The sequence below is a fragment of the Macaca mulatta genome, chromosome 19 (genome assembly GCF_049350105.2).
Source record: "Macaca mulatta isolate MMU2019108-1 chromosome 19, T2T-MMU8v2.0, whole genome shotgun sequence".
NCBI classification, from domain to species: Eukaryota; Metazoa; Chordata; class Mammalia; order Primates; family Cercopithecidae; genus Macaca; species Macaca mulatta.
In genome coordinates, this window is record NC_133424.1 from 57,508,608 (window position 1) to 57,534,916 (window position 26,309).

The 26,309-nt window shown below is 50.6% G+C and overlaps 1 protein-coding gene across 2 annotated transcripts in view; it reads left to right on the top strand.

Annotated features, from left to right (window-relative positions):
- Positions 1 to 1,758: 1,758 nt before the first annotated feature.
- RELB (RELB proto-oncogene, NF-kB subunit) overlaps positions 1,759 to 26,309 on the top strand; it is a 42,704-nt gene continuing 18,153 nt past the window's right edge. Inside the window, exons 1-6 of one of the 2 annotated variants that reach the window (XM_015124244.3) lie at positions 1,760 to 2,070; positions 3,326 to 3,373; positions 11,582 to 11,590; positions 13,550 to 13,890; positions 23,226 to 23,383; positions 26,069 to 26,160. In XM_015124244.3, the coding sequence (XP_014979730.3) occupies positions 1,965 to 2,070; positions 3,326 to 3,373; positions 11,582 to 11,590; positions 13,550 to 13,890; positions 23,226 to 23,383; positions 26,069 to 26,160 (754 nt within the window). In that variant the 5' untranslated portion in view covers positions 1,760 to 1,964. Of the gene's footprint in view, positions 2,071 to 3,325; positions 3,374 to 11,581; positions 11,591 to 13,549; positions 13,891 to 23,225; positions 23,384 to 26,068; positions 26,161 to 26,309 lie in introns of both variants that reach the window. The other variant, XM_028839828.2, reaches the window with a different exon arrangement.

Sequence of the window (26,309 nt, forward strand, 5' to 3'; positions counted from 1 at the left end):
AGAGGGAGAGGGAGAAGGAGACGGAGAGGGAGAGGATATTAGCTAGATGTGTTGGTGTGTGCCTGTAGTCCCAGCTACTCTGGAGACTGAGGTGAGAGGATCCCCTTAGTCCAGGAGGTTGAGGCTGTGGTGAGCCATGTTCCTGCCACTGCACTCCAGCCTGGGTGACAGAGTGACACCCTGCCTCAAAAAAAAAAAAAAGTTCACATTTGTATATAGCACTCACATGTGCCAGACCCTGTCCCAAGAATTTTATATTTTAAATATTTGTATCATATTAATTTGTGTGGCCTTCAAGAAATTAATTTCACTGGGTCTCAGTTTTCTCATCTGCTATGTGGGGATAAATAACAACATATACTTCACATAATTGTTGTGAACATTCAACTTACAGAGTTATTTCTATTTCTTTTTGAGACAAGGTCTCACTCTGTCACCCAGGCTGGAGTACAATAGCATGATCACAGCTCGCTGCAGCCTCAACCTCCCAGGCTCAAGCAATCCTCCTGCTTCGGCCTCCCAAAGTATTGGGGTTACAGGTGTGAGCCACCGTGCCCAGCCAGAACACCCAGATTTTATACAAGCAAAGGAAAGACAACAAACCCTGCATCTGTGGTCCGAGAGTGCCTGGTATCCAAGCTAGAAACTAATAGATCACCTAGTCGTTCTCAGGTATGTGGGAGTCTTAGGAATGTGGGAGTCTAGCCAAATGGCTGCCCCTCTTCCAGCCTGAGTCTCTTCTGCAACAATCCTATCATACGCTTCTGGTGCTGGTGCGAGGGATGAGCTCAGGGTTTGGGCACACAGCTCAGGATGTATACGGAGGCTACACTGCTGCAATTCGCAGACTACATTACTGAGCTTTTGAGCTCAAAGTGGTCTGGGCTATTTATGGGTAACTTTCAGGGGTTGGGGGGAGGAACAAACCAATAAATAAAACATCCATGCATTCATCCAATAAACTTTTTTTTTTTTTTTTGAGATGGGAGTCTTACTCTGTTGCCCAGGCTGGAGTGCAATGGCATGATCTCGGCTCACTGCAACCTCTGCCTCCCAGGTTCAAGCGATTCTCCTGCCTCAGCCTCCAGAGTAGCTGGCATTACAGGTGCACACCAACACGCCCAGCTAATTTTTGTATTTTTAGTAGAGACGGGATTTCACCATGTTGGTCAGGCTGGTCTCAAACTCCTGACCTTGTGATATGCCCACCTCGGTCTCCCAAAGTGCTGAGATTATAGGCATGAACCACCGCGTCCGGCCTCCAATAAACATTTATTGGGCACCTACGGTGTTCCAGGCGCTGGTCTAGGCATTGGGGTTACAACAATGCACAAAACAGAAACTCTGAAGCTGACACGCTAGCTTCAAACGTTCCTTAAGTATCTTTATCCCCAATTTACGGTTGAGGAAACTGAGGTGTAGAGAGACCTTGGAGGTTTCCGAAATACTATTATGATGGCAGGTGCAGAGCCCTGGCAATCTCTTGATCCTGAAGCTCCCCTTCCAGCCTTAGAAACGGCAGGTTCAAGTACCACTGGGAGACCAAAGCAGGGAGCGGCTCAGTTTCCCGGCTTGCTCAATTGGTAAGGCGTGATGGCCCTAAGCAGGCCTCAGTTGTCTCGTCCAGAGCAATGGGCAGCGACTCCTGCCCAACCCCTCCTGAGCGCCCAGCCTCCCTTTCCCGGCCGGCCCCGCCCCCGCGATCACGTGAGGCGTGGGGGTTTTCCCGTTCCCCAGGCGTGACGTCACGGCGGGGTGCAGACCAATGGGCGTGCAGACCGGCGGCGCCGGGGAATTCCGCCGCCCCGCCCCCGCCCGCCGCCCGCCCGGCCCGGCCCCGCGCCCCGCGCAGCCCCGGGCGCCGCGCGTCCTGCCCGGCCTGCGGCCCCAGCCCTTGCGCCGCTCGCCCGACCCGCGATCGTCCACCAGACTGTGCCTCCCGGCCGCCCGGCCTGCCCGCGTGCATGCTTCGGTCTGGGCCAGCCTCTGGGCCGTCCGTCCCCACTGGCCGGGCCATGCCGAGTCGCCGCGTCGCCAGACCGCCGGCTGCGCAGGAGCTGGGGGCCCTGGGTAAGCGGGGCTGGGGTTCAGGAGAGGGGTCTGGGGCGGGGCTGGAGATGCGGGGATTCTGGCGGTCCCGGAGTAGTCTGGGGGTTCCTATGGGAGTCTAAGGGTTTCGCGGGGGCAGAGTGAGGGTTCCTGAGACACTGTATTAGGGCGTAGAAAGGAGGCAGAGGGTGATGGGGTACGGCCCGAGGTTCGAGCGAGGCGTCCCGCTGTAGAGTGAGAGGGGGCGGGGCCTGACCCTGAGGCAAAGAAGGGGGCGTGGCCTGACTCAGGGAAGGAGGAGCGAAAGCTGCTCTTGGGGGGCATAGGGGCGGGGCCCGGCCCAGAGAGGGAGAAGAGGGGCGGGATCCGACCGGGACTATGAGAAGAGGGCCGGGCCTGACTCAAAAAAGGAAGCAGGGCCCTGCGCGGAGTGGTGAGGGGGCGGGGCCTGGCCGTGAGGGCAGGAAGGGGGCGGGGCCTGAGTTGGCCAAAAGAAGGGGAAGGGGCGGGGCCTGACTCTGGCCGAGTGGAGGGGAAGGGCCTGTTACCCAAAAAAGCAGGGCGAGGCCTGACACAGAGAATGGGGAGGGGGTGGTGCTTGCCTCCAGACGGAGAAGGGGGGCCTTGACATTGAAAAAATAAAAAGTGGTCTGACCCTGACAGGAGGCTGTTTTTGTTTTTTTGTTTTTTTTTTCTTTTGAGATGGAGTCTCGCTCTGCCTCCCAGGCTGGAGTGCAGTGGCACGATCTTGGCTCACTGCAACCTCTGCCTCTCGGGTTCAAGCGATCCTCCTGCTTCAACCCCCCGAGTAGCTGGAATTACAGGTGCCCGCCGCCACACCCGGCTAGTTTTTGTATTTTTAGTAGAGACGGGATTTCACCATGCTGGTCAGGCTGGCCTCGAACTTCTGACCTCAGGTGATCCGCACGCCCCAGCCTCCCAAAGTGCTGGGATTACAAGCGTGAGCCCTTGCGTCCGGCGGGATGGGGACTTTTAAAACTGAGATTGAGATGGGGTACCCTCCAGGCCCAACTTTAAGGGAGAAAAGGAGCGGGCCCTGAGTGTGATGAAGGGTAGGGCGAACCACAGAAACTAAAGGCCAGGACCTGTCCATGATTTAGCCAGTAAGCCTGGCTAGACGCAGGGGGCAATCAGGGCAAGGGGCCTGATCCAGAGAAGAAGGGCTAAGAGAGGAAGGGGCGGGGCTTGCTTGGGAGATTCTCTGGTCCCCTGGCTGCCCTCTATCACCTCCTGAGACGTTCCTCCTTCTCTGCAGGGTCCCCCGACCTCTCTTCGCTCTCGCTCACCGTTTCCAGGAGCACAGGTGAGCAGCCCTCCACAGTTCCTGCCCACTTGCTCGTGCAGGATGGGGTTGTTTGGGGCTTCACGTGGTTCACCTCAGCTTTCCCCTGACAGACTGCATCCCTCCCTGCCAGTTGAGATGGGCCCTCTAGGTTTTCTTACCTCTTGGACTGTTAAGAGCGTGACAGGTGGCCAGGCGCGGTGGCCGAGGCGGGCGGATCACGAGGTCAGGAGGTCGAGACCATCCTGGCTAACACGGTGAAACCCTGTCTCTACTAAAAAATACATTAAAAAATTAGCTGGGCCTCGTGGCGGGCGCCTGTAGTCCCAGCTACTCGGGAGGCTGAGGCAGGAGAATGGCGTGAACCCGGGAGGCGGAGCTTGCAGTGAGCCGAGATTGTGCCACTGCACTCCAGCCTGGGCGACAGAGCGAGACTCCGTCTCAAAAAAAAAAAAAAAAAGACAAAGAGCGTGACAGGTAAAACTAACCACCTATCCATGCGCGAAGCCTTCTTTAGAGATTCGCTGTGGCTTAGCAGAAGGTAATCACTGCCATCCTGGGCTTTGGTTTACATACTGCTGTCACTGCCCCTCCCTGTGTGAATGTCTGCAAGTCAATTCCCCAGTCCAGGCCTCAGTTTTCCTCATCTGTAAGATGGACAGAATAACAGTGCTTCTCTTTCAGGGAGATTGAGAGTATTCAGTGAATTGATACAGATACACTTTCCAAGCAGTTTCTGGCACACAGTAAGGGCTCAATAAGTGTTAACTGTTCGTGGTATAATAATAACAACGATAATAATTATTATTAGTAAACAGTCTATAACAGTGGTTCATTTTTAGTGTGTGGTTTTTTTGTGTGTTTTGTTTGTTTTTGTTTTTTGAGACGGAGTCTTGCTCTGTCACCTGGGCTGGAGTGCAGTGATGTGATTTTGACTTGCTGCAATCTCCACCTCCCGGGTTTAGCAATTCCCCTGCCTCAGACTCCTGAGTAGCTGGGATTACAGGCACTCACCACCACACCCCACTAATTTTTTGTTTTTCAGTAGAGACAGGGTTTCACCATGTTGGCCAGGCTGGTCTTGAACTCCTGACCTCAGGTAATCCGCCCGCCTCAGCCTCCCAAAGTGCTGGGATTACAGGTGTGAGCCACTGCACCTGGCCAGACAGTGGGTTTTTTTGTTTTGTTTTGTTTTTTTTTTTTTTTTTTGAGAAGGAGTTTTGCTTTTGTTGCCCAGGCTGGAGTACAGTGGTGCAATCTTGGCTCACTGCAACCTCCATCTCCCAGGTTCAAGCGATTCTCCTGCCTCATCCTCCCAAGTAGCTGGGATTACGGGAATGAGCCATCATGGCCAGCTATTTTTTTTTTTTTTTTTTTTTTTTTTAGTAGAGATGGGGTTCCTCTATATTGACCAGGCTAGTCTCGAACTCCTGACCTCAGGTGATCTGCCCGCCTTGGCCTCCCAAAGTGTTGGGATTACAGGCATGAGCCACTGCCCTCAGCCTCAGACGGTGGTTCTTAAACCATGTGCATCAAAATCATCCAGAGCACTGGTTAAAACATAATGTCGCCTGGTGTGGTGGCTCACACCTGTAATCCCAGCACTTTGGGAGGCCAAGGTAGGCGAATCACCTGAGGTCAGGAGTTTGAGACCAGGCTGACCAATATGGAGAAACACAATTTCTACTAAAAATACAAAATTAGCTGGGCGTGGTGGCACATGCCTGTAATCCCAACTATTCGGGAGGCTGAGGCAGGAGAATTGCTTGAACCTGGGAGGCGGAAGTTGCGGTGAGCCAAGATCATGCCATTGCACTCCATCCTGGGCAACAAGAGCGAAACTCCGTCTCAAACAAACAAACAAACAAAAAAACAGCCGGGTGTGGTGGCTCATTCCTGTAATCCCAGCGCTTTGGGAGGCCGAGACAGGCAGATCACAAGGTCAGGAGTTTGAGACCAGCCTGGCCAATATGTGGAAACCCCATCTCTACTAAAAATAATTTTTAAAAAATTAGCTGGGCGTGGTGGTGGGCGCCTGTAATCCCAGCTATTCGGGAGGGTGAGGCAGGAGAATTGCTTGAACCCGAGAGGTGGAGGTTGGAGTGAGCTGGGATCACGCCACTGCATTCCAGCCTGGGTGATAGAGCAAGAGACTCCGTCTCAGAAAAAACAACAAAAAAAACCATAATGTCCGGCCCCACCTCTCAAGTTTCTGATTCAGTAGGTTTGGGATGAGAAATTATTTGCATTTGTTTTTTTTTTTTTTTTTTTTTTTCGAGACAGAGTCTCGCTCTGTTGCCCAGGCTGGAGTGCAGTGGCGCAATCTCAGTTTACTGCAAGCTCCGCCTCGCGGGTTTACGCCATTCTCCTGCATCAGCTTCCCGAGCAGCTGGGACTGCAGGCGCCCACCACCACGCCCAGCTAAGTTTTTAGTAGAGACGGGGTTTCACTGTGTTAGCCAGGATAGTCTCGATCCCCTGACCTCATGATCTGCCCACCTCGGCCTCCCAAAGTGCTAGGATTACAGGCGTGAGCCACTGCGCCCGACAGATTATTTGCATTTTTAGCAAGCTCCCAAGAGATGCCGAGAACTACTAGTCTGTAAAGTTCCCCAGCCAAAATTCATTGCTGCCCAAGGAAATGCAGAATCTCAACCAAATTATGACATTTTTTCTTATATACATTTGCTGGGATTTGGAGGGCAGGGATAGTCCTATTGTTGTGAATACTCAGTGGCTCCAGTTAGCTGGGTCTGGGCCTTTCTCTGGAGATATAATCTTGGGATGGACCCCAGTTCTGGCTTGGCCATGGAAGTGAGGCCGGTTCCCCAAAAGGTCTGCAAGTTTAGGGAGGATGGCATCAGGGACAGACACTGCCCAAGCAGTGGTCCTGGGCAGGAACAAGGCTGACACCTTTTTTTTGAGACAGAATCTCACTCTGTCACCCAGTCTGGAGTGCAGTGTCACAATCTCTGCTCACTGCAACCTCCGCCTCCCAGGTTCAAGCGATTTTCCTGCCTCAGCCTCCCGAGTAGCTGAGATTATAGGCACATGCCACCATGTCCAACTAATTTTTGTATTTTTAGTAGAGACGGGGTTTTGCCATGTTGGCCAGGCTGGTCTGGAACTCCTGGCCTCAAGCAATCTGCCTGCCTTGGCCTCCCAAAGTGCTGGGATTACAGGCGTGAGCCACCGCGCCTGGCCAAGGCCGAGACTTTTCTGGTCCAAAACCTAGATCTTTGGTTTCAAATGAGAGTTATTTCTGATGTCATCCAGTCAATATATATTTATTGTGTGCCTGTTCTGTACCTGGCCTTGTGCTGAGCAGTGCTGAGAACAGCCCTAGCCCTGGGGTTCCCTACCTAGATGGGGAGGCAGACACATAAACAGTAAGTTAAATACGGGATTATAAAATGTGATAAGGGCTATGAAGAAAGCTTGGGGTCGGGCCGGGCGCGGTGGCTCAAGCCTGTAATCCCAGCCCTTTGGGAGGCCAAGATGGGCGGATCACGAGGTCAGGAGATCGAGACCATCCTGGCTAACACGGTGAAACCCCGTCTCTACTAAAAAATACAAAAAATTGCCGGGCGAGGTGGCGGGCGCCTGTAGTCCCAGCTACTCCGGAGGCTGAGGCAGGAGAATGGCGTAAACCCGGGAGGCGGAGCTTGCAGTGAGCTGAGATCCGGCCACTGCACTCCAGCCTGGGCGACAGAGCGAGACTCTGTCTCAAAAAAAAAAAAAAAAAAAAGAAAGCTTGGGGTCAATGATATTTAACAGCAGGGTGAGGATATGAGAACTAGTGGGATAGAATGGGGAGGAAAATTCTCCCCTTTTTTTGGAGGCAGAGTCTCATTCTGTCACCTACACTGGAGTGTAGTGGTGTGATCTAGGCTTACTGCAACCTCTGACTCCCAGGTTCAAGCAATCCTCCTGCCTCAGCCTCTCAAACAGCTGGGATTCCAGGCGTGTGCCACCACACCCAGCTGATTTTTGTACTTTCAGAGAGACAGGGTTTCACCATGTTGGCCAGGCTGGTCTCAAAATCCTGACCTCCACTGATCCAGCCACCTCGGCCTCCCAAAGTGCTGAGATTACAGGCATGAGCCACTGTACCCGGCCAGAAAATCCCCTTCATTTTGAAGGGTCAGACATATGCTGGACCCTGGGGATACAACGAGGAGAGACAGACATTATTCCCACTCTTCAATGCTCCCAGTCTATAGGAGACAGGTATGAGTCAGTATAATGTGAGGTCATGTGACATCCTCATCAGAGCCATGAAAACGATAAAACAGGCCGGGCGTGATGGCTTATGTGTGTAATCCCAGCACTTCAGGGGGCCAAGGTGGGTGGGTCACCTGAGGTCAGGAGTTCAAGACCAGCCTGATCAACATGGCAAAACCTCATCTCTACTAAAAATACAAAAATTAGCTGGGTGTGGTGGCGCAAGCCTGTAATCCCAGCTACTAGGGAGGCTGAGGCAGGAGAATCACTTGAATCCACGAGACAGAGGTTGTGGTGAGCCGAGATTGCGTCATTGCACTTCAGCCTGGGTGACAAGAGCAAAGTTCCATCTTAAAAAAAAAAAAAAAAAGAAATAAATAAAATGATAAAAATAAAGGCACCTAACTTTAAGGGACTGGAATGGGGCATAAGGGGACTCTCTTGGATAAAATGGTCAGGGAAGAGCTGTCTAGGATGTGACATTTGACCAAGGACCTGAAGATGGAGGAGGAGGAAGTCATGCCATGCAAGGAACTGGAGGAAGAGCATTCAGGCAGAAACCAGCCTGTGCAAAGGCCGAGGCAGCACATACATAGTCAATTTCCTGCTCTCACATCTGCTCTCACATGGCCCATCCTGGCTGCCCCTGAATGATGGCAAGTCCATGTCAGGGGTAAGGGAGGAACTGCTATTTGAGCAGAAACTTGAATAATTTCCTGGCTAATAGAGGACTTGAGATAATATTAACCAAGCTTTCTGGAAGGTGTCGCATGGTCAGAACCTGTACTAAGCAGTTTACCTGTGTGATTCTGAATCCTCATGTTAGTTCCTGAAGTAGGAGCTCAGATCTCATTTTGTAGAGGAAGCTCAGAGATGGTAAGTGACTTGCCCAAGGCTGCACAGCCAGTGAGTAACAGCTGAGATTCAAATCAACTCTATGTGACTCTACACTCCATGCTCTAAAATCATTCCCATGGCCGGGCATGGTGGCTCACACCTGTAATCCCAGCACTCTGGGAGGCTGAGGTGGGTGGATCCCTTGAGGCCGGGAGTTCGAAACCAGCCTGGCCAACATGGTCAACGTCCGTCTCTCCTAAAAGTACAAAAATTAGCCAGGCATGGTGATGCGAGACTCTATTCCCAGCTACTCAGGAGGCTGAGGCAGGAGAATCTCTTGAACCTGGGAGGCAGAGGTTGCAGTGAGCCGAGATCCTCTCGCTGCACTCCAGCCTGGGCAACAGAGCAACAGTCTGTCTCAAAAAAATAAATAAATAAAGAGAAGAGAGGAAAAGAAAAGAAAACCATGCTATCCAACTTCTCCATTTTACAGACAGATAAACTCGGACCCTAGAAAGGAGGATTCTCTAGGACTTAAGTCCATACAACAGCATCTTACAAACCCTCTCCAGTAACAGCCAGCATTTGCATAGTGCCTACTATGTGGCAGTTCTAAATGCTTCCGATGTGCTCTTTAATTTTTAAAATTTTAAGGCTGGGCACAGTGGCTCATGCCTGTAATCCCAGCACTTTGGGAGGCCACGGTGGGTGAGTCACTTGAGATCAGGAATTCGAGACCAGCCTGGCCAATATGGTGAAACCCTGTCTCTACTAAAAATACAAAAAAAAAAAAAAAAAATTAGTCGGGCATGGTGGCGTGCACCTGTAATCCCAGCTACTCAGAAGGCTGAGACACAGGAATCGCTTGAACCTGGGAGGCAGAGGTTGCAGTGAGCCAAGATTGCACCACTGTACTCCAGCCTGGGTGACAGAGCAAGACTCCATCTCAAAAAATAAAAAATAGGCCGGGCGTGGTGGCTCACGCCTGTAATCCCAGCACTTTAGGAGGCCAAGGTGTGCAAATCACAAGGTCAGGAGATTGAGACCAGCCTGACCAACATGGTGAGACACGTCTCTACTAAAAATACAAAAAAATTTTTTTAAAAAATAGCCGGGTGTGGTGGTTTGCGCCTGTAATCCCAGCTACTCGGGAGGCTGAGGCAAGAGAATCACTTGAACCCGGGAGGCGGAGGTTGCAGTGAGCCGAGATCGTGCCACTGCACTCCAGCCTGGGTGACGGAGCGAGAGTCCATCTCAAAAAAATAAAAATAAAATAAAATAAAATTTTAGGCCGGGCGCGGTGGCTCACGCCTGTAATCCCAGCACTTTGGGAGGCCGAGGCGGGCGGATCACAAGGTCAGGAGATCGAGACCACGGTGAAACCCCGTCTCTACTAAAAATACAAAAAAAATGAGCCGGGCGCAGTGGTGGGCGCCTGTAGTCCCAGCTACTCGGGAGGCTGGGGCAGGAGAATGGCGTGAACCCAGGAGGCGGAGCTTGCAGTGAGCCAGGATCGTGCCACTGCACTCCAGCTTGGGCGACAGAGCAAGACTCCGTCTCAAAAAAAAAAAAAAAAAAAAAAAAAAAAAATTTTAAATAAAAGTATCTTAGCCCAACAACATAGGCATTATTATTGTGCCCATTTTACAGATGAAGAAACCAAGGCACAAAAAGGTGAAGTAATAGGCTTATGGCCACACAACTAGAAAGTTGCAGAGCCAGGATTTGAACAGAGGCAGTGAACACAGAGCTCCAGCCACAGCCACCCAGGACTCAGTCTCCCCCTACAGCCCGGGAGCCAAAGTCTAACTCTGTCTTTGGGTCCCCAGGTTCATCCAGCACAGATGCCTAAGAAGGATTTTCCCAGTTCAAGTTACTTGAGGTTGGCCCTGCCAGTGACCTAGAGTGTGTCCCTTCCTCTCTGCCAGCCTTAGTATCCCCATCTGCCAAGTGAGGGGGACCTTGGCACCCTACTGGCTTCACAGATCTCATGAGATAAGGGGTGCAGGAAAACTGCCTTTTAAGGGGCAAAGGTCTGGCTGCCAGGAGCCACTCCCTGAGAACAGAGGACAGATCTAGCAGCTGAGCAGGTTCACGTCTATAAATCCTCAGCCAGAGACCAGCGCAGGCAGCCCTGGGTGGGACACCTGGCTGCAGCTGCCTTCCTTTGCTGTGTGATTCTAAGGTTCACTGGTGGCCTCTGGGCTTCCCCTTGTCCTGTCTGTGGAATGATGGGAGGTTGGTTTCGATTCCTCCACGATTCTGTCAAGGGCTGAGCTTTCCTGGGGAGGTGAAAAGGGGCTTCCCTGAGGACCCAGCATTACTGTACCTCCTCCCTCAGGAAGCAGGGGTGAATCTGGGGTTTTGGGTGGGCACTGTGGGAGGACAGGGCTGAGGTACAGAGCAAGAGGCTGCCTGGGTTCAGATCAGCCTCTTTGCATCTTTTTCATTGTTGTTTGTTTTTGAGACAGTCTCACTCTGTCGTCCAGGCTGGAGTGCAGTGACGCGATCTCAGCTCACTGCAAACTCTGCCTCCTGAGTTCAATCGATTCTCCTGCCTCAGCCTCCCAAGTAGCTGGGATTACAGGCGCCCACGACGACGCCCAGCTAATTTTTGTATTTTTAGTAGAGACCAGGTTTCACCATGTTGGCCAGGCTGGTCTCGAACTCCTGATCTCAAGTGATCTGCCCACCTCAGCCTCCCAAAGTGCTGGGATTACAGGCGTGAGCCACTGGGCCCGGCCACCTCTTTGTATCTTTAAACACCAGCCAGTGACCTCCAGGACCCTGGGGTGCACTTCAGGGAGGAAGCATACCCCAATTTGTTTGGAAATTTGGGCATCCACTTTTTCCTGGTGACAAGGCCCTTTTCTAGTGGGTTCCCAAAAAGACTTCAAAATCCCTGGTCTAAATGTTTTTTGGGAGGTATTTGACTTAGTTTGAGGATGCTGGGACCCCAACATTAGAGGTTGAAAGGATGGTAGCCCAGAGGGGAAGATGAGGTTTGGGGTTTAGTGCCCCAGCAAGTCAGAGCCCAGGGTTTCCCAGGACGGAGGAAGATGGAAGGGTCACAGGAGGGACAGGGTTGGGGAATCTGTCTTAAAAGCTGAAAAGTTGTGACCACTTTCTGGACCTTACCTTTCTCTTTCTCTTTCTCTTCCTTCCACAGATGAATTGGGTGAGTATCACAGGGCAGGTTTGCGGGGAGGCTGAGGGACCCAGGTGCCTGCAGAAGGGGCCTTGGCCTGCCTTGTTCAGTGGGGGTGGGGGAGAGGTGTCACTGTGGGACTTCCAGGACTGTGGAGGGATTTGAACAAAGTCATGCTCCTAAGGTGCTTAGCAGTGCTTGACACTTGGAAAACACTCAGCAGGCCAGGGGCCATGGCTCATGCCTGTAATCCTGGCACTTTGGGAGGCAGAGGCAGGAAGACTGCTTGAGGCCAGAAGTTCAGGACTAGCCTGGGTAACACAGTGAGACCCCATCTCTACACGAAATTTTTTAAAATTAGGCAGTCATGATGGTGCACACCTGTAGTCCCAGCTGCTGGGGAGACTGAAGTAGGAAGATCACCTGAGCCTAGGAGGTCACCTCGGAGGCCGAGGCTGCAGTGAGCTATGATTGCACCACTGCACTGCAGCCTGGGCAGCAGAGCAAGACCTCGTCTCAAAAAGAAAACCAATTAAAATAATGCTATTAATCCCCTCAGGAGTACAGACAGACACTGTTCTAGGCCCTGGGGATTCAGCCATGAACAAAACTAAGTCCCTGCCCTCACAGAGCTGATAACCCAGTCGGGGAGACAGAGCAAAATGAATAGATGAGCAAGATCATGTTAGCCTGGGCTGAGAGCTGTGAAGAAAATAAACAGGACGAGGGAGAGCTGGCCTGGGGAAGACACATTAGGTCAGGCCTTTCTGAAGAGATAACATACGAGCTGAGACCAGGAGAAGCAGCCAGCATGGGTTGAATGGGGGACCGTGCGGAACAGGCAGTTGGAGGAGCAAGCCCTTTCTTATTTATTTAAGTTATTTTTTCAGACAGTCTTGCTCTGTCGCCCAGGCTGGAGTGCAGTGGTGCTATCTCAGCTCACTGCAACCTCCGCTTCCTAGGTTCAAGCAATTCTCCTGCCTCCTGTCTTCCGAGTAGCTGGGATTACAGGCATGCGCCACCACGCCCAGCTAATTTTTGTATTTATTGATTTATTTATTTAGAGATGGAATTTCGCTCTTGTTGCCCAGGCTGGAGTGCAATGGCACGATCTTGGCTCACTGCAACCTCCACCTCCCGGGTTCAAGTGATTCTCCTGCCTCTGCCTCCCGAGTAGCTGGGACTACAGGCGCACATCACCATGCCCAATTTGTGTATATATATATATTTTTTTGTTTGTTTTGTTTTGTTTTGTTTTTTGAGACAGAGTTTTGCTGTGTCACCCAGGCTGGGGTGCAGTGGCATGATCTTGGCTCACTGCAAGCTCCACCTCCCAGATTCACGCCATTCTCCTGCCTCAGCCTCCTGAGTAGCTGAGACTACAGGCGTGTGCTACCACGCCTGGCTAATTTTTTTTATTTTTAGTAGAGACAGGGTTTCACTGCATTAGCCAGGATGGTCCGAATCTCCTGACCTCGTGATCCACCAGCCTTGGCCTCCCAAAGTGCTGGGATTACAGGCGTGAGCCCCTGCGCCCGGCCTATTATTTATTTATTTAGAGACGGAGTCTTGCTCTGTCGCCTAGGCTGGAGTGCAGTGGCGCGATCTTGGCTCACTGTAATGTCCGCCTCCTGGGTTCAAGCTGTTCTCCTGCCTCAGCCTCCCGAGTAGCTGGGATTACAGACGTGGGAGACCATGTGGGCTAATTTTTGTAGAGACGGGGTTTCACTACGTTGGCCAGGCTGGTCTCGAACTCCTGACCTCTATTGATTCACCCACCTCGGCCTCCCAAGGTGCTGGGATTACAGGCGTGAGCCACCGCATCTGGCCTCCCTGACTGTGTGTGTGTGTGTGTGTGTGTGTGTGTGTGTGTGTGTGAGATAAATGGGATGGAAAATGTCTTGGGGTTAATCAAGCGTTTTTTTTTTTTTTTTTTTTTTTTAATTTTTAAAGAATCGGAGTCACCACCCGTTTTTTCTTCTCCCGCAGAGATAATCGATGAGTACATCAAGGAGAACGGCTTCGGCCTGGATGGGGGGCAGCCGGGCCCGGGCGAGGGGCTGCCGCGCCTGGTGTCTCGCGGGGCGGCCTCGCTGAGCACGGTCACCCTTGGCCCTGTGGCGCCCCCAGCCACCCCGCCGCCCTGGGGCTGCCCCCTGGGCAGGCTGGTGCCGCCCGCGCAGGGCCCAGGCCCGCAGCCGCACCTGGTCATCACCGAGCAACCCAAGCAGCGCGGAATGCGCTTCCGCTACGAGTGCGAGGGCCGCTCGGCCGGCAGCATCCTTGGGGAGAGCAGCACCGAGGCCAGCAAGACGCTGCCCGCCATAGAGGTGGGCCCGGCGAGCGGCCCCGGGCGGGTGGGACTGGGTCTTCCCCTGCACCCTGGAGCAATCCGCATGCATTTATACGTTTATTTGATGGTGGCTAATATTACTGTTATTGGTGGACCAGATATTAATTATACTATCACCTGGCCTGGAATCCAAAAGATTCAGAAAAAAGGAGGGGTCGGACATTTGGCTGGGCAGGGTGGCTCACCCCTGTAATCCCAGTACTTTGGGAGGCCGAGGCGGGCGGATCCCCTGATGTCAGGAGTTCGAGACCAGCCTGGCCAACATGGTGAAACCCTATTTGTACTAAAAGTACACAAATTAGCCGGGTGTGGTGGCACAATCCCAGCTATTTAGGAGGCCGAGGTGGGAGGATCACCTGAGCCCAGGGAGGTGCAGGCCGCCGTGAGCTAAGATTGCACCACTGCACAGCAGTCTGAGTAACAGAGTAAGACCTTGTCTCAAAAAAAAAAAAAAAAGAAAAAGAAAAAATGAAGGTAGTGCACGGTGCGGTGGCTCAGGCTTGTAATTCTAGCACTTTGGGAGGTTGAGGCAAGCGGATCACTTGAGATCAGGAGTTCTAGATGAGCCTGGGCAAGATGGCAAAACCCCATTTCTAGAAAAAATATAAAAATTAGCCAGGCATGGTGGCACATGGCTGTAGTCCTAGCTACATGGTAGGACTGAGGTAGGAGGATCGCTTGAGCCTAGGATGTCAAGGCTACAGTGAGCCAAGATTGCACCACTGCATTCCAGCCTGGGCAACAGAGCAAGACCCTGCCTCAATTAAAAAACAAATATATATATATATATATACACACACACACACACTGGAAGTAAAAAACGCAAAGGTGATTACTTTTGGCAGGGTATTAACATGTTAATAAGGTACAGGTAAGTTTTTTTGTTTTTTGTTTTTTTGAGATGGAATCTTGTTCTGTTGCCCAGGCTGGAGTGCAGTGGTGTGATCTCGGCTCACTGCAACCTCCATCTTCTGGGTGCAAGCGATTCTCCTGCCTCAGCCTCCCGAGTAGCTGGGATTACAGGTCCACCACCGCACCTGGCTAATTTTTGTATTTCTTAGTAGAGATGTGGTTTTGCCGTGTTGGCCAGGCCGGTCTTGAACTCCTGACCTAAAGTGATCCACATGCCTTGGCCTTCCAGAGTGCTGGGATTACAGGTGTGAGCCACCATGCCTGGCCTCTTTGGTGTCTGTTAATCTGGATCTGTTCTTCAATCTGTCTTTGTGTTTCGTGACATGAACACTTGTGGAGAACAGGATGGATGTTTTGTAGAATGTCCCAAATTCTGAGGCCAGGTGTTGTGGCTCATGTCTGTAATCCTAGCACTTTGGGAGGCCGAGGCAGGCGGATCACCTGAGGTCGGGAGTTCGAGACCACGCTGGCCAACATGGAGAAACCCCGTCTCTACTGAAAATACGAAATACAGGTCATGGTGGCATACGCCTGTAATCCCAGCTACTGATGCAGGAGAATCACTTGAATCCGGGAGGCAGAGTTGTGATGAGCCAAGATCCTGCCATTGCTTTTCAGCCTGAGCGACAAGAGTGAAACTCCTTCTAAAAAAGAAAAATAACGCCTGTAATCCCAGCACTTTGGGAGGCTGAGGCGGGCGGATCACGAGGTCAGGAGATCGAGACCATCCTGGCTAACACGGTGAAACCCTGCCTCTACTAAAAATACAAAAAATTAGCCGGGTATGGTGGTGGGCGCCTATAGTCCCAGCTACTCCGGAGACTGAGGCAGGAGAATGGCGTGAACCCGGGAGGCAGAGCTTGCAGTGAGCTGAGATCTGGCCACTGCACTCCAGCCTGGGCAACAGAGCGAGACTCCCTCTCAAAAACAAAACAAAAAACAAACAAAAAAGAATGTCCCACATTCTGGGTTTGTTGCCTGTTTCCAGATTAGGTCAGGTTATGCATTTTTGGCAGAAACACTCCAGCAGTGATGCTGTGGCCTTCTCAGTGTCTCACATCAAGGGGCGTGGGATGTTGTTAGTCCCAATATTGGTGATGCTGAGTTGGATCCTGCAGCTAATGTGGTGATGATCAGGTCTCTCCATGATAAAGATACAACTTTCCCTTTGTAATGAATTAGTAAGTTATCTATGAGATGATATTCTGAGACTGTATTATCCCATGTTTAACTGTATTCCCCAACTTTTAATTTCTAAGGCGTTTTTTTGGAGACAGGGTCTCTCTCTGTCACACAGTCTGGAGTAAAGTGGCACAAGCACAGCTCACTGCTGCGTCCACCTCCCAGGCAAGAGATCCTCCCACCTCAGCCTCCTGAGTAGCTGGGACTACAGGTGCGTGCCACTGTGCCTGGCTAATTTTTGTATTTTTTTGAAGAGTCGGCATCTCGCCATATTGTCCAGTCTGGTCTTGAGCTTCTGGCCTCAAGCAATTCTCCCACTTTGGCCTCCCAAAGTGCTAGAATTACATGTGTGAACCACCACACCGGCCTAATTTCTAAGTCTTTCCAGGCAGTTATTCTGGCTGGCTCAGAGTTTTGTTTTTTTTGTTTGTTTGTTTGTTTTTTATGAAATCTTGCTCTGTCACCCAGGCTGGAGTGCAATGGTGCAATCTCAGCTCACTGCAACCTCTGCCTCCTAAGTTCAAGCGATTCTCCCTTATCAGCCTCCCAAGCAGCTGGGATTACAGGCACATGCCATGAGGCCTGGCTAATTTTTTGTACTTTTAGTAGAGACGGGGTTTCACCATGTTGGCCAGGCTGGTCTTGAACTTCTGACCCCAAGAGATCTGTCTGCCTCGGCCTCCCAAAGTGCTGGGATTATAGTTGTGAGCCACCGCGCTCGGCCCCCAGAGTTGGTTTTTTTTTTTTTTTTTTTGAGACGGAGTCTTGCTCTGTAGCCCAGGCTGGAGTGCAGTGGCCGGATCTCAGCTCACTGCAAGCTCCGCCTCCCGGGTTCACGCCATTCTCCGGCCTCAGCCTCCCGAGTAGCTGGGACTACAGGCGCTGCCACCTCGCCCGGCTATTTTTTGTATTTCTTAGTAGAGACGGGGTTTCACCGTGTTAGCCAGGATGGTCTCGATCTCCTGACCTCGTGATCCGCCCATCTCGGCCTCCCAAAGTGCTGGGATTACAGGCTTGAGCCACCGCGCCCGGCCCAGAGTTGGTTTTTATTTCCAAGATTTAGAATGGTAAATGCCTAACCATAGGGAATGACCTGTCTCCAAATCTGGATTCAGGATTTTTTTTTTTTTTTTTTTTGAGACAGAGTCTTGCTGTGTTGCCCAGGCTGGAGTGCAGTGGTGCCATCTCAGCTCACTGCAACTTCCACCTCCCGGGTTCAAGCGATTCTCCTGTCTTAGCCTCCCAAGTAGCTGGGATTACAGGTGTGCGCCACCATGCCCAGCTAATTTTTTAATTTTTAGTAGAGACAGGGTTTCACCATGTTGGCCAGGCTGATGTCAAACTCCTGCCCTCAGGTGATCCACCTGCCTCGGCCTCCCAAAGTGCTGGGATTACAGTTGTGAGCCACCACGGGTGGCCTGGATTCAGGATTTTTATCCCCATCTTCAGAGTAGGAAACTGAGGTTAAAAGAGGGGCAGTTACCTGCACAGGGCACACAGCAAGTTTACTCTAGTAATTGGCGCTGTTTAGTAATTACCGCCATTTGCTGAGTGCTTCCGTGTACCAGGTACTTTGCATACTATGGATACCTATTTTACAAATAAAGACAGTAAGACCTGAGAGGTTTATCTTGTAGATGGCCAGTGGTAGAGCCTGGATTTGGTGCCAGGTCTGACTTATTCTAAAGCCTAATGGGCCAGGCATGGTGGCTCATGCCTGTGATCCCAGCACCTTGGGAGGCTAAGGCAGGAGGATCACTTCAGGCAAGGAGTTCAAGACAAGCCCAGGTGATATGGCAAGATGCCCGTCTCTATAAAATCAAAAAAAGTTAGCTAGGTGTGGTGGCTTGTGCCTGGGGTCCCAGCACCGTGGGAGGCTTAATGGGGAGGATTGCCTGAGCCTGGGAAGTGGAGGCTGCAGTGAGCCATGATCACACCACTGCACTCCAGTCTGGGTGATAGAGCAAGATGCTGTCTCAAAAAAAAAAAAAAAAAACTAAAGTCTAATGTCTTTTCCACAGTCCCAACTGACATCTCAAGGATGAAAAGCTTTCAGTCCTGGAGTCTGCGTGAGTCCTGAGACTGTTGACTCTAAGCTTTTCAGAATTTCCTAATATTACAGCAGGGAGCTGGTTAAATGAATGGTTTTAACAGTATCTGACCCACTGAGATTTGTAGACAATATTACCTACCTCTCCTCACAGTCACTCCCAAAGTCCATATTTTATTTTATTATTATTATTATTATTATTATTATTTTGAGAGGGAGTCTCGCTCTGTTGCCCAGGCTAGAGTGCAGTGGTATGCAACCTCCGCCTACTGAGTTCAAGCACTTCTCCTGTCTCAGCCTCCCAGGTAGCTGAGATTACAGGTGCCTGCCACTAGGCCCAGCTAATTTTTGTATTTCTAGTAGAGATGGGGTTTCACCATGTTGGCCAAGCTGGTCTCGAACTCCTGACCTCAAGTGATCTGCCTGCCTGGGCCTCCCACAGTGCTGGGATTACAGGCATAAGCTGCTGCACTTGGCCAAAACTCCATATTTTATACCAAACTGTAGTATAAAAAAGAAAAAGAAAAGGAAATCAATACAGCCTATATAATCACATTTATTTCAATATGTAAATGCCCCACAGGATATATGAGGAAGGTGGCAGTTGTTTGTGACTATATATAGGCTCCTTGTTAATGCCGTGGCCACAAATGCAGCCTGACCCAGCTGCGCAGACTTGGTGACTTAAATGTCACACGTGCAGGGTTGCGGTTGGTGAGGGGATTTTCCAAAGTGGCGAACAACTCTTGGTCTAAACAATTAGCGTGCTGGTTGCAATCCTTGAAAATTCGGTGGGTATTACAGTTATAGGAAACTCAAGGCTGGGTGACAAAGTTAGACTTCATCTCAAAAAAAAAAAAAAATTATGGGAAAGAATATTATTTGTGTCAAACAGAGCAAGGGCCAGGTGTGATGCATGCCTGTAAGCCCAGCAGTTTGGGAGGCTAAGGTGGAAGGATTGCTTGAGTCTGGGAGGCGGAGGTTGCAATGAGCTGAGATCATGCCATTGCACTTCAGCCTGGGTGAGATCCTGTCTCAAAAAACAACCAACCAACCAACTCAACAGCAATAGAGCACGTTTCTGGGATCTGATCATTTTAAACAGGTTTCTTACTGACTTGAATCTTTGGCGGGATATTCAGAAGCCTTGCTGGATGTGGGATGGCTGTGCGGGACTGTCTCTGGTATTATAAACTGTCCAGTGTATATGGTCCTGTCTACTTGTGGTGGGGTCCACATCACAGTGTCAACCAGCCACCCCCAAAATGCCATTTTTCCCCTAGGGGGCAGCACTCCACCACTGAGACCAATAGTTAATGGTATTTTAGAGGCTTGGGCTTTAGAAGTTCAGAGAGTCTTTGATGCCAGCAGGGCTGAGCCGGTGACTCAGAGATGCCAAGTGGGACTGGCCCTATCTAACGGGGCTGGTTTTTATTTGCTGCTGCCTGCGGCTGCTGAGCAAAAATTCTGGCTTCATTTGCTAAAACCTCATTTAAAAAAAAAAAAAAATCTGGGGAGGCTGAGGTGGGCGGAGCACCTGAGATCAGGAGTTTGAGGGCCCGGAGGCTGAGATCACACCATTGCACTCCAGCCTGGACAACAGAGCGAGAATCTGTCTCAAAAAAAAAAAAAAAAAAAAAAACTCTGGAAATCTGAAGTAACGTGATGTCTTATAATTTTAATTGTGGGCTCCAAGTTTTCCTTTTTTAGTTGGAAAAAAAAGTTTTAGTTTTTTCCTGTCTAGTTTTTGTTTTATTTTATTGAGGTATAATTGATGTAAGAAAAATTGCACATACTTAATTTATACATTTTGATAAATTTGTTATTATTCCTTTTTTTTTTTTTTTTTTTTTGAGACAGAGTTTCGCTCTTGTTGCCCAGGCTGGAGTGCAATGGGCCAATCTCAGCTCACTGCAACCTCCGCCTCCCGGGTTCAAGCGATTCTCCTGCCTCAGCCTCCCGAGTAGCTGGGGTCAGGCTTATGCCACCATGCCCTGCTAATTTTGTATTTTTAGTAGAGACAGGATTTCTCCATGTTGGTCAGGCTGGTCTCGAATTCCCGACCTCAGGTGATTGGCCCACCTCAGCTTCCCAAAGTGCTGGGATTATAGGTGTGAGCCACCACGCTCGGCTGAAAGGTGAGTGCCTTTCATCTATATTCACCAGTTGACATTTTGCCACATTTGCTATGTCTCTTTTTTTGTCTCCGCACAGGCAAATATACACACACAGATAGATACATTTTTATTTTGTTTTGAGACAGGGTCTTGCTCTGTTGCCCAGGCTGGAGTGCAGTGATGCAATCACAGCTCACTGAAGCCTGGTCCTTCAGGGTTCAAGCATTCCCACCTTAGCCTCCTGAGTACCTGGGACTACAGGTGCATTCCACCACACCTGGCTAATTTTTGTATTTTTAATAGAGATGGGGTCTGACCATGTCGCCCAGGCTGGTCTTGAACTCCTGTGCTGAAGCAACCTACCTTCCTTGGCCTCCGAAAAGTGCTGGGATTACAGGTGTGAGCCACCATGCCTGGCCCACACATTGTTTTTTTGATGAATCATTTACAAATGAATGGTAGCCATCATGCTACTTCACCCCTAAATCGTTCAGTATGCATCTCCTAATAATAAGCTCCTCTGTAGCTACAATCTCATTAATCACCCCTAGGAAAATCAGTAATCCCGTCAAATCATGTAATAAATATACAGTCCATATTTCAATTTCCCAATTGTTCCCAAAATGTGTTTTATTGTTATTTCTTCCTCCTCAATCCAGGATCTAACCAAGGATCATGTTGCATTTGGTTGTCCTATCTCATTAGTCTCTTTCCTTCTCCCTTTATTTATGTATTTATGTATTTACTTATTTTTTGAGAAAGAGTCTTGCTTTGTCACCCAGGCTGGAGTGCAATGGCACGATCTGGGCCCACCACAACCTCCGTCTCCAGGGTTCAAGCGATTCTCCTGCCTCAGCCTCCCGAGTAGCTGAGACTACAGGCATGCGCCACCACTCCCAGCTAATTTTATATTTTTAGTAGAGACAGTGTTTTTCCATGTTGGTCAAGCTGGTCTCAAACTCCCGACCTCAGGTGATCCACCCACCTCAGCCTCCCAAAGTGCCGGGATTACAGGAGTGAGCCACTGCATCCAGCCCTTCTCTCCTTTTTTAAAAAATTAAGCTACAGTTGATCATATATAGTCAAGATTAAAGCTCTGAATTTTTACATTTAATGTATACATATGTAGTTTACACAGTGTAATTACCTACGACCCAGGCACCCAGGTCACAATACATAATTTATTATTTCTCTCTCTCTCTCTTTTTTCTTTCTTTTTTGAGACAGGGTCTTTGTCACCCAGGCTGGAATGCAGGGGCACGATCTGGGCTCATTGCAACCTCCACGTCTCAGGTTCAAGCGATCCTCCCGCCTCAGCTTCCAGAGTAGCTGGGGTTATAGACGCCTGTCACCACGTCTGGCTAATTTTTTTTTTTTTTTTTTTTTTTTTGAGGCGGAGTCTCGCTCTGTCGCCCAGGCTGGAGTACAGTGGCCGGATCTCAGCTCACTGCAAACTCCGCCTCCTGGGTTCACGCCATTCTCCTGCCTCAGCCTCCCGAGTAGCTGGGACTACAGGCACCCGCCGCCACGCCCGGCTAATTTTTTGTATTTTTAGTAGAGACAGGGTTTCACCGTGTTCGTCAGGATGGTCTCGATCTCCTGACCTCGTGATCCGCCCGCCTTGGCCTCCCAAAGTGCTGGGATTATAGGCGTGAGCCACCACGCCCGGCCAAGTTTTGTATTTTTTATAGAGACGGGTTTCACTATGTTGCCCAGGCTGTTCTTGAACTCCTGGGCTCAAGCAGTCCTCCCACCTCAACCTCCTAAAATACTGGGATTACAAGTGTGAGCCACTGCGCCTGGTCCATCATTTGTTGTCTTTTAACCCCAAATGTGGCACCTATCTTTTTTTTGGGGGGGGGGGTGGAGTCTTGCTCTGTCACCCAGGCTGGAGTGCAGGGGCGCCATCTCGGCTCACTGCAAGCTCCGCCTCCCGGGTTCACACCATTCTCCTGCCTCAGCCTCCCGAGTAACTGGGACTACAGGCGCCCGCCACCACGCCCAGCTAATTTTTTGTATTTTTAGTACAGACAGGGTTTCACCGTGTTAGCCAGGATGGTCTCGATCTCCTGACCTCGTGAACTGCCCGTCTTGGCCTCCCAAAGTGCTAGGATAACAGGCGTGAGCCACTGCGCCCGGCCATGCCACCCATCTTTATAGTCTTCTGTAACACTGAAATTTTCACATGGTGGCTCATGCCTGTCATCCCAGCGCTTTGGGAGGCCAAGGCAGGCAGATCACTTGAGTTCAGGAGTTTGAGACCAGCCTGGACAATGTAGCAAAATCCCGTCTCTACTGAAAACACAAAAATATATAGCCGGGCATGGTATTGTGCGCCTGTAGTCCCAGCCACTCAGCAGGCTGAGGCAGAAGAATCCCTTGAGCCTGTAGGCGGAGGTTGCAGTGAGCTGAGATCTCCTGCCACTGCATTGTAGCTTGGGTGACAGAGCGAGACCCTGTCTGGAAGAAAAAAAAAGAAAAGCCTGGGTGGCCTAAAAAGGCAACCTGTAGGGCAGATATTATATGAGGCCCCCCAGTTCATCAGTTGGAAGCTTCTGGTTTAGGATATCAAAGTGGCTTTTTTTTTTTTTTTTGTACAAACTCTGTCACCCAGGCTGGAGTGCACTGTCAAGATCTCGGCTCACTGCATCCTCTGCCTCACAGGTTCAGGTGATTCTCCCGCCTCAGCCTCTCGAGCAGGTGGGATTACAGGAATGCACCACCATGCCCGGCTAATTTTTGTATTTTTAGTACAGATGGGGTTTCACCATGTTAGCCAGGCTGGTCTGGAACTCCCGACCTCAGGTGATCTGCCCGCCTCAGCCTTCCGACGTGCGGGGATTACAGGCACGAGCCACCTTGCCTGGCCCAAAGTGTTCTTAAGCAAACACATTCCATCATCCTGGTCGGGGTAGAAGGTTGGAGAGCTCCCGACAGATGACCCCAGTGGGGAGAGGGTTGGGGAGCTGCCAAGGGAGGCAGGCCCCAAGGAGTTTGGATGGGTGCAGGCATCTGTGATGGGAGCTCCAGAGAGCACTTCTCTTCCTGCAGCTCCGGGATTGCGGAGGGCTGCGGGAGGTGGAGGTGACTGCCTGCCTGGTGTGGAAGGACTGGCCTCACCGAGTCCACCCCCACAGCCTCGTGGGGAAAGACTGCACTGACGGCGTCTGCAGAGTGCGGCTCCGGCCTCACGTCAGCCCCCGGCACAGGTACCCACCCGCTGATCTCCAACCTCTCGTCCTTGATTATGGAGATTCTGAGTGGCTGGAGATCGCACATAAAACCTTAGAGCAGAGGGCAGCTTGGGTACACCCTCCCCACTGCCTCTCCTAGGTGGGGAAACAGGCCTGGGGACAGTAGAGAGCCTCACCTAGGCTGGGAGCCCTGCCACACACAGATTCACATACATTTTATTCTTATTTTGTAGAGGAAGAAACTGAGGCTCAGAGAGGGTAAGGAGCACAGATAATTGATGGCAGAGCTGGGATTTGACTGCAGACCTGACTTAACTGCAAGGCCTGCTCTTTCTCTTACTGTACAATTTATCTTTTTTTTTTTTTTTTTGAGATGGAGTTTTGCTCTTGTTGCCCAAGCTAGAGTGCAATTGCGTGATCTCAGCTCACTGCAACCTCTGCTTCCCAGATTCAAGTGACTCTCCTTCCTCAGACTCCTGAGTAGCTGGTATTACAGGTGCGCGACACTATGCCCAGCTAATTTTTTGTATTTTTAGTAGAAACGGGGTTTCACCTTGTTGGCCAGACTGGTCTTGAACTCCTGACCTCAGGTGATCCTCCCAGCTCGGCCTCCCAAAGTGCTGGGATTACAGGCATGAGCCACCGTGCCGGCCTTTTCTTTCATTTTAAAGCAGAAGCACTGTATAACTTTTATTTTGCATATGTCCACAAATGCTCACACAACATACAGTGGCTACATCTAAAACTTTGAGCATTTTTTCTTTTTTTTTTTTTTTTTTTTTTGAGATGGAGTCTCGCTCTGTGCCCAGGCTGGAGTACAGTGGCCGGATCTCAGCTCACTGCAAGCTCCACCTCCCGGGTTTACGCCATTCTCCTGCCTCAGCCTCCCGAGTAGCTAGGACTACAGGCTCCCGCCACCTCGCCCGGCTAGTTTTTTGTATTTTTTTTTAGTAGAGACGGGGTTTCACCATGTTAGCCAGGATGGTCTCGATCTCCTGACCTCGTGATCCGCCCGTCTCGGCCTCCCAAAGGGCTGGGATTACAGGCTTGAGCCACCGCACCCAGCCAGCATTTTTTCATAGTGCAAAGAGACAGAAAGATAGTGACACACTTCACTGTGTTGCGCTGACTTTGGGCAGAGCCCTAAAGGCAGCACACACTTCAGAGGTAGGGCTGAGTATTGCTCACGCTCAAGTCCTGAAGATTTAATTTTAGTGATTTTTAGACTGAGTGAAAATGTCAGTTCTGAGAGCAGAGATCTTGTCTCTTACGTTCCCTGCTGTATTACCAGTGTCCAGCACAGTAACTGGCACATAGTAGGTGCTCAGGAAATATTTGTGGAATGAATGAATACTGCCATGTTAAGCAGTTTACACTCCCATCAGTAATGGGTGAGAGCACCTGATTCTCCACAACCTCACCGGCACAAGGTATTATGAAACATTTTGATTTTTGCTATTTTGATGAGTGCTCCAAAACAAAGGCATCTCATTGGTGTTTAATTTGCAGGGTTTTTTTCTTTCTTTCCTTCCTTCCTTCTTTCTTTCCTTCTTTTTTTTTTTTTTTTGACAGAGTCTCACTCTGTTCCCCAGGCTGGAGTGCAATGGCGTGATCTTGGTTCATTGCAATCTCTGCCTCCTGGGTTCAAGCGATTCTCCTGCCTCAGCCTCCCAAATAGCCGGGATTACAGGCGCCAGCCGCCACACCTGGCTAATTTTTGTATTTTTAGTTTCACCATGTTGGTCAGGCTGGTTTGGAACTCCTGACCTCGTGATCCACCCGCCTCGGCCTCCGAAGGTGCTGAGATGACAGGCGTGAGCCACCACACCTGGCCCCACGGTTTTCTTATTAAAGATGAAGTTGGCCAGTGTTCTCATGTGGTAAAGATGAGGCATGTTCTGGGTCTTCTCAAGAATCCTTGACATACTTATTTTAATTTTTTGAGACAGATTCTTGCTCTGTCACCAGGCTGGAGTGCAGTGGCATGATCTCAGCTCACTGCAACCTCCACCTCCAGGGTTCAAGCGATTCTCCTGCCTCAGCGTCCTGAGTAGCTGGAATTTCAGGAACGCGCCACCACACTGAGCTAATTTTTGTATTTTTAGTAGAGACAGGGTTTCACCAAGTTGGCCAGGATGGTGTCGGTCTCTTGACCTGATTTGCCCATCTCAGCCTCCCAAAGTGCTGGGATTACAGACGTGAGCCACAGTGTCTGGCCAAAAGGTTTATTCTATTTATTTTTTTATTGTTTGAGATGGAGTCTATCTCTGTTGCCCAGGCTGGAGTGCAGTGGTGCAATCTCAGCTCACTGCAACCTCTGCCTCCCGGGTTCAAGTGATTCTTCCGCCTCAGCCTCCCGAGTAGCTGGGATTACAGGCATGCACTACTGTGCCAGCTAATTTTTGTATTTTTAGTAGAGACAGGGTTTCACCATATTGGCCATGCTGGTCTTGAACTACTGACCTCGTGATCCTCCTGCCTCGGCCTCCCAAAGTGCTGGGATTACAGGCATGAGCCACCACGCTGGCCTTCTAAGAGGTTTAAACCCCAGACCCTTTCTAATGCTGGGACCCCTGGGCTTGGGATGTCAGCCCCTGAGAGCCTGAGCCCCACAGCAGCATCTGCCGGAGTCCTCCTGCAGGTTAGGGCCACACCTGCCTGCTCACGAGCACTCCTCTCCCTCCCCCATCATCCCCTCAGTTTTAATAACCTGGGCATCCAGTGTGTGAGGAAGAAGGAGATTGAGGCTGCCATTGAGCGGAAGATTCAACTGGGCATTGACCCGTACAATGGTGAGCCCCCTGCCTGACCTGACCATCATGCGTCCTCCCAAAGCCCTTGCCTTCTGTGCTCACCCTGGTCCCCTCACCACTCCAGGCCCCACCGTCTCCTCTAGCCCCATCCCTTCCCCGTTCCCCTGTACCCCAAAGAGGGTCTCCAC